Source organism: Centrocercus urophasianus, unplaced genomic scaffold (genome assembly GCF_019232065.1).
Source record: "Centrocercus urophasianus isolate 14NV4802_14NV808 unplaced genomic scaffold, USGS_Curo_1.0 seq_10, whole genome shotgun sequence".
In the NCBI taxonomy this organism is placed as follows: domain Eukaryota; kingdom Metazoa; phylum Chordata; class Aves; order Galliformes; family Phasianidae; genus Centrocercus; species Centrocercus urophasianus.
The window spans coordinates 39,852,813-39,861,368 of record NW_024884142.1 but is presented as its reverse complement, the minus strand read 5'-3'; the positions used below and the strand labels follow the sequence as shown (position 1 = coordinate 39,861,368).

Here is an 8,556-nt window from a genome sequence, read left to right as displayed (position 1 = left end):
GTGTTCGATACCCATTATTCTGTCAAAAATTTTCAGTATGTGGAAATACACTCAAGTACATACACAGTGCAAACATAATTGTCTATTTTTTTCTCTTCTTGCACTGAATTTTACTGCACACCTGAATATGGATGGACTAAGACTTCATGGAGTTCACTTTCTGAAATAGTTTGTCTTTGATTTTGTCTTTAATTTGATTTCATTGTGACCTGATGACCTTTACAGCTTCAAGGAGACCTGCAGGCAGGAATTAACAGGAGTCTGAGTATGCATGAGGGAGGACATGCTCCCAACACTTTAGTTTCATGTAGAGAGGTCCATATATGTTTTGTGAGAAAGGAAGTTCAGAACCAGTAGTTGTAACACTGACATGATACTATTATTTAGAAAGAGAAGCACTGAAGGATTTTAACCTGAAAAACTATGAACTGTCATTATGATTTCTTTCCCACCTTCTTTTTTAATTAATTAATTAAGAGAATAAACAGCAGCTGTGTATCAGCATTTTTCTTAAACAATAAGATTCAGTTAAAAATATACTAAAAAAAAAAAAGATAAAAGTTTATCACATAATTACGGCACTAGACAGGAACATAGATGTATCAAATTGAATCCCACTAGTCCCATAGATTTTCTCTGTGACCTTAAACAAATCACTTAATCTCTCTCTACCTTTGTTCTTCATTTATTTTTAAAGTATGATACATATTCTTTCTTAATATTTACACTGCAAATTCCTTTTACTGTTTTATACAATTCTTGTTGTAATAAGGATCTTACCTAAAAATTCTTATTATGGAGCTTCATGTATCTAGTGAGAAGCATATTGTTCTGTACGTATACAGCCATGACCTGGCTGTATAAAGAGTTACTTTAGCTACTAGCACACCAGAAGTGTCACAGACTCAGCCAGACTCAAGTCTTCAGTGCTGCAAGGTAGAGGTGATGAGCTGGACTTACAAAGGCAATAGCAGGCTTAGGGATAAAAGAGAAAATAGAAATTCAGTGGGGAATAATGACAGCTACTCTAATGTGGAAAGATCGTTGCTGGGAAGGAAAGACTGGTGAGCTGCAGATCTACCCTGGCCCACCATCTGAACTCTTCCTCACAACTCAAAAATTCATGTCTTTTGTTTATAAAAGGTATACTCTTCTTTTCTCAGGAAGGAAACTGACTGCAGCTTCATACTGTTTTTCTGAGGTGTTTTTCTGCTGTATCAAGAAGCTGGATAGTCCTTAGTGTAAGCACTGCTCTGCAACAGTCAAAACATCAGTGTGTTAACAGGATTGTTTTTATCAAAAATTCAAAGCATATCACTCTATGAGATATTATGAAGAAAATTTACTCTCTCAAGAAAACCATATCAATTTAGTGGTCTCTGGCACATATCATAAAAGGAAATGTAAGTCCATGCTTGCTGCTGCAATTTGAAGATGAGTATGGGTATGCTCAGCTCAAGTTTGCATCAGGCCTTGAAATAAAAGCCAGTGCTGGCATCAGTCAGATGTGGTGTTTAAGGAATTTTCCGCAGAACAGCCTAAATTGACACACAAAGAGACCTGATAAGACGCATCACACATTTAACTTTGTACTACTGTTAAAAAAATGTCCTTGTGTCCATCCCAGCTGCACACTTCACAGATCTGCCACCAGAAGCTTGCTGGCACAGACCGGGAAATAAACTGATTTCTGTCCAGCTCATTCACTAACGATATAATAGAAACACGGTGAGCAGGTCCTACACACCGTGGTCACAAGACCTGCAACTAATGGAAGGCCTGTTACTAAACATTACACTGCATATTGCTTACTGATGAGAGCTTTATATGTTCTTCTCTCTGCAGACTGAAGAAGTCCTGAAGATTGATGGAGGGCCATGCTATTCAAACAGCAGGTGTTGCTGAGACAGAAGCTCTTTGTGCTAGGCAGCCTTGCTATAGGAAGTCTCCTATATCTAGTTGCCAGAGTTGGGAGCTTGGATAGGTAAGTTGTTCACTAGCCACTCTCTTAATTGCAAATGAACGCAGATTGCATGAGCTTTTCTTTAGAGGATCTATTTCTTTTCTGATTTTTTAGCTTCTATTCATGTATTCATGAAAGACCAACCACTCTACTACTGATTTTCATAATTGTTTCCTTCCCTCTGCAGAATAGGAAAACAAAGTTGCAGGTCATCCCTGTCAAAGTACTTCAGTCTGCCCATTTGTATTCTAAGCAGACTGACACTTATTTTCAGAGAAGAGGTAAAAAAACGTCCAGTAAAAATATCATTAGAATAGCTCATTTTTTTGTCTCTGCGCATCTGTGTGTTGACCTCTACTTTCAGCAGAACAGTTTTGATATATTTATACATCATCTTCCTAAATTTATGAGCAAGCAATTAATGTGCTACAGTGGCAGTTAAAATTAAGTATGAGTCTGCAGAGTAGCTCGTCAAGTTTTAAATACTATTTCATTTGAAAGATTGCTGCAGGGCTTGAGAATTTTTTAACTGCATTAATTAGCCAGTATTTTCTGGAGTTGAAAGTGCCAAATAAAAAGGTTGTCTCTGCAAGTGATTTCCTGGGGAGCAATAGAAAATACAGGAGAGGAAATCAAAAAGTATTTGACACTTTTGGCCAGACTGATTTTTGATTGGTTATTGACAGTGTGACAGTGGTGCTACTCACAATGACCATGCTTTTTCTGCCACCTTCACAGTGGTCTAGGACTGCTCTGATAGGCATTATAGAAAGACAGAGTAGAAAAGATTGTTTTGAAAGAATGAATGAAGACCTCGGGATTTCCAGAAGCTGGTAAATAGCTTTTGAGTGCTAACGTTGCTTTAATGGACTTCTTTTAAATGGTGGAAAATATTAGTTGAGTTCAAAGCTCTGACACTACAATATACAATATCCACTGTACTGCATCTCAGGTCAATGGCTGCCTTCTTCAACTGTATAACCCAGTTTCAGAAGAAGAGGGAGATCATGTTGTCAACTGGGACTAAATGGATTGCAAATTAGGCCCCAAGATTTATAACTTTCTTCCCCCAGTGGTCAAAGCATCTCTGATACTTTAGAGGTGAAAACTTCACTGTGACTAGATTCTGGAAATGGACACAAAATTCCTTATTAGTCCCTGAAACAGCATGTTTATGAAGGGAGGCATAAAATCTAATTAACCTTATGCTATTATCTATGCTTGCACATCTTCAGAATTTACTGTTGGCCATAAAATTATCTTGCCACAATATTTGACTCATTGACCTCCTGAGGCACTGAATTCCACTGTTTTCATATATAATGTTGCCACTGGAAGTAAAATCCTGTTTCATTTTTTTCCATTATCCAATGTGTAAAATACCACACTGCCAAAAAGAAGCCCTTTATTTGGACTCAGGAGAAAAAGAGGGAAAGAATGCATAGAAATCTTGAGACAGATGAGCAGACTGGAAATATTCTGCCACAGTATGACCCAAGCTACACTTGAGAGAGAGCTGGGAGTTTCTCATTGCAGATGTCTCAGGAACTGAGTTCCCTTAGGAAATTAGCAATAGCTTATCTGATTCACTGAGTCACAAAGTCTGATAAGCTGAGTACCTCCCTCCAGAGGAGGCCCCTGTCCTTCAGAGCACAAATGAGCAGAGCTATTTCATGTGTAGAAGCTCAACCAAAGTTCGTCCATGAAAATTCTGAGAAAATTTGTGTGAGTCTTCAAGATGTTTAACATTCTCATTGGAATTATGGGGAGCCTCCATACCCAATTTTAATGTTTTGAACTCCTGGAACCAGGCTTGTAACATTTTATCACTGTGAGATCTGCTTTGGAAACAAATTAGCAGCTATTCTGGATCAGAAGAGAAATTGCTTGCAGCATCACTACTTGTTGTTAAGATTACCCAGGCGTCTTTTAGCTGTTTAACTACTTGGCAGAAACATTTTTCTGAGATGAACTGCTCTACACTGGATTTTTTTCAAGAAGAAGACTCAGAAAAGCAAAAATATTAACATAGTAAATAGCTGCATCTCAGGATTCAGCTACCAAGATGTGACAGCCTGTTTAATCTTAAGATAGCCAAGATCTTTTATAGGACTTTTTATTGTTTGGAGAGGAGAGGAGAAGAAAGGGGAAAGGGTAAAGGAATGCAAAGTGTTGAGGAAGGACTTTTAAGAACATCCAATCCTTCTCTTAGGCTAGAGGATATCTTGAGTATTTGTTTACTTTTAAAGGAAACAACCCTGTTTGACAAGCTGTTGTGTTATACTGAAGGCAGTGCTATCTTTTTGAGGAAAAGAGATAAAATTAGTTGAGATACGTCTGGAACTGCTGTTGTGGAACATTTTTGCTTGAAAACAAATAGCAAATACACAGAAGGAGAGGGAAGAGAAGAACAGAGAGATGGATTGTAGTTTCTGTTTTTTACGCTTGCAACTTCTGTTTTTTATGCTTGCAACTGTCACCTCCTTACTGCAGAATGACTCTTAACAGTCCCACCATAGCCTGACTAAGTTATACCACTGTCAAGTTAAGATACTGTTTTCAGATCTTTTGTTTGTTGCTTTGGTTGGTTTATTTGGTTCCCTTTTTATTGCCAAGTTGGAGTAAAAGTTGCAATAATACAATTTTTGTGACCAAATCAGGCTCTTATTTGGTAGGCAGCAAAAAGCAAAGAGAAAAGAGTGGAAACTTGAGAAAAGAAATGACAACAGGGACTCACTTCTCCAAACACTTTGTCATTGGTGTGTAGAACTTAAATAAAGCTCATTTAAACCCAGCAAACTCATCTTGGATGTTTCTTCAGATCTGTCTGGACATAGTATATCACAGCATTTAGATAGTGAAGGAAACAGTTATTGGGTCAGCCAGGGGGGCTAACCTTTTTACTTGGTCCCAGCCATCCATTGTCATAGCATCAGTGTCAAATTAGAGACTCCAACAGGCAGTGATGGATGGAAGAGCCAAAAAGAAATAAATGATTCTGTCCTGAAAGCAGGTTTGAATAATATACAGTAAATGAATGAGGGGCCACATACTGAGCAAACAGAATAAATACTGAATACCTAAACAGCTATTAATGAGCATTGCCCATCTGGTATGCCGGCTGAGGCAGGGGTCCTGTGAAAAATAATAGCATGTGGTCATGTAATTTAAAAACAGTATCATAATATACATGCACAGCAAGCTCATATTAAAATTGCCTAGGCAACCTTTGTTCTTACATATTTTTAATTTTGGAGATCATGGCTCTGCAAATTTATTGATATTTTTTTCTGTTGGGCTTTGGAAACTCTCTCTACATACCTGTTTCATCTTCAGTGTAACACTGGCTTGTTTAATGACCAAAGCACTGTTTGGGAGTGAAAGTGAGGGCTTATTAAGGGCTCTTTTGTAGCAAAATTTAAACGCTTCTCTATCTGAATCACTTCTTCCATTCATTGACATGAAATATGAGAAGGAAGAATTGGAATAGTAGAAAATGTATGAAATAATTGAAGGGTAAATACAAAAGAATTATGCAAACATCATGCAGGAGCAATGTAAAAAATTAAAGTACAAACGGTTGTTCGGTGAGAAGAAACACAAACACAAGTAATGATAAGAAAACTATAGCTGTAATGATGTAATAAATGTATTTTCGAACATTTGTCTTACTGCCCTTCCTGTGCCTCTGCCGATCATGTCTGTTTCAGAACCCTGGTCTTTCTGATTCTGCCCAGGAATTATACTGGGTATACGCTAAATAGGATGGAAAATATTGAGGGGCGATGCCTTGGAAACTATTTTTAATCCCTTTTGCTCCTCTTCACTAAAAGAGCTAAGCCTGGATCAGCAGTTACTAAAGTCAACACAATGGGTAGTAACAGGAAATAACTCAAGCTAGAATAGAGCTAGTGTTGGAAAGATAGGAGTTAGATGAACTAGATTTTCAGATCATAATGGCCAAATAAAACTCATCTTAGAATGCTTTAAAAGCTTCTGAAGTAATCTCAAAGCAATCAGTAATGTGAAAGGTGAGATAAGGTTCAAGAAGTTCAAAGAACAGTAATAAGCGTTCCTTTGAGTAGAGCAGTAGAGGAAGGGGGTACTCAGCCAGAACATAGTGAAATAACAGAATAAATAAACAGTTTACACTAATTACTAATATCTGACAGAATAAAATACAAGTTGAAAGACACCATGTTGCGAAAGTTTTCTGTGAGCATTGTGAGCTTACCTTAAGAGCTGCCCTCTGTTTACAAATATCTTTTCCACTGATTGCAGACTGCAGCCCCTCTGCCCCATCGACGGTCGATTCGGACCCCGCAGCCAGGATGAAATCCCGCTGCGAGCTCTGCAGTTCAAGCGAGGGCTACTCCACGAGTTCCGTAAGGGCAATGCTACAAAGGAGCAAATACGACTGCACAATCTGGTTCAGCAGCTTCCCAAGGCCATCATCATTGGGGTGCGGAAAGGAGGCACACGTGCACTGTTAGAGATGTTGAATCTTCACCCTGCAGTGGTCAAAGCTTCTCAAGAGATTCATTTCTTTGACAACGATGAGAACTATGCCAAGGGGATTGAGTGGTACCGGAAAAAAATGCCTTTTTCTTACCCTCATCAAATAACAATTGAGAAAAGCCCTGCTTATTTTATCACTGAGGAAGTACCTGAAAGGATTTACAAAATGAACTCGTCTATCAAATTATTGATCATTGTCAGGGAACCCACCACAAGAGCTATTTCTGATTACACTCAGGTGCTGGAAGGCAAGGAAAGAAAGAACAAAACTTACTACAAATTTGAAAAGCTGGCTATTGATCCTAATACCTGTGAAGTGAACACTAAGTATAAGGCAGTAAGAACCAGCATCTACACAAAACACCTGGAGAGATGGTTAAAATATTTCCCAATTGAGCAGTTTCATATCGTAGATGGAGACCGGCTCATCACAGAACCACTGCCGGAACTCCAGCTGGTCGAGAAGTTCTTAAATCTTCCTCCAAGGATAAGTCAGTACAATTTATACTTCAATGCCACCAGAGGGTTTTATTGCTTGCGATTTAACATTGTCTTTAATAAGTGCCTGGCAGGTAGCAAGGGACGCATTCATCCAGAGGTGGACGCCTCTGTCATTACCAAATTGCGCAAGTTCTTTCATCCTTTTAATCAAAAATTTTACCAGATCACTGGGAGGACATTTAACTGGCCCTGACCTAAACTTCATACAACATTTTCAGATGCATCTGAGACATGCAGTAATGTCTCTGCTAAAATATGCACTTTTCACAGACATAGTATCAAAGTAACATTTTTCATGCATACGTGTACTTATGCAGTGTGTGACCAAATATACAGTGGGATCAATTTTTTCTATGGAATAGTAACATTAATTTACCATCAGCATAGTTGCATCTTTTGAGATATACTAATAAAGGACAAAGTGGTACTTAGGGAAATAAAGTCAGACACCATTAAAAGAGTCAGTGTTCCTCTTGCTTGAAGTGTTTATGTGACATACTTATTGATCTAAGCAGAATGCTAGTTTATGTCATACAAATTCATGTCAAAAGTCTGTGAAGCTGTAAGAAAGCATAATATTCAGGCTGTATTTGGTATGTGTATTGCTGAAGGAATACTGACACTTTAAATACCATACTGAATTTTTACAATGAGAGTGGATAGTACTATTTTCTTATTATTTGAAATTAATATTTAATTAAACAACATTGGTTCGGGGTTCCTGTGGTGAGTTTGCACTATTGTTTTATTGTATGGACCATGGTGTCACTTGTAGCATGTCAATCATGTGTCAAAAAAAGTCAAATAACTTTTTCTTCTCTGATTGAGTATTGACAAAGACAAACATCGTGTACATAGTGTACAATGTTTGTAAATACTGGTTTCACACTAAGTAATTCTATTTTGTAAACTGAATATGGCTATTTAATTTATTGTGAAAATTAAATTTATTGTGGTATTTAAAAATGGAATGGATTAAAATTACCTATATGCACAACCGTTATTCACGTTTCTTTGATGTATGTAAACACAATTCCTTAGACTGGACAAATCATGGTCATGTTTGTGCAAGAGTTGCATATGGAAACTTGGTTTCTGAACAGTTGAGATAACTGATATATGAGGTGAAGATGAGTTTATTAAAAAACTCAACCATCTGGGGATATGGTGTTATACACAGCTCAAAGAATATTACTGCTGTTCTGTTACAGCACTTTGCAATAATTAATTTCATTTCAGCAACCCATGAGGCTAAAGAATGACTCTAAAATATTACTGTAATCAAGTATACCAGAAAAGCAGAGCAGCCATTAAAACTAAAACAACAGACAGACAAAGTAGATTAGAAGAGCTACAGAGATTTCATCGTAGGAAGCCAGAAGTCAGGGAAAACTGTTTAACTGTTTTGATACCTCTGCTTTTATCTGACAACCCATGCATCTGCTCAGAAACAACCACACCTTTGTAAATATTGGCATAAACACATACCTCAGCTCATGCTTTCATTCAGTAAGAGACAAGAAATTAGTACAGAAAGTGTTTTAATGCTTTCAAAGAGTTGATTCCCCTCCTGT

The 8,556-nt window shown here is 37.6% G+C and overlaps 1 protein-coding gene across 1 annotated transcript; it reads left to right on the top strand.

Moving 5' to 3' along the window:
• The first annotated feature begins 1,877 nt into the window (after positions 1-1,877).
• Positions 1,878-7,428, top strand: HS3ST5 (heparan sulfate-glucosamine 3-sulfotransferase 5). Its single transcript, XM_042822668.1, has 2 exons — positions 1,878-1,984; positions 6,245-7,428. Exons 1-2 carry the CDS (start codon positions 1,878-1,880, stop codon positions 7,173-7,175), a joined length of 1,038 nt encoding a protein of 345 aa, XP_042678602.1. The 3' UTR covers positions 7,176-7,428.
• Positions 7,429-8,556: the final 1,128 nt, after the last annotated feature.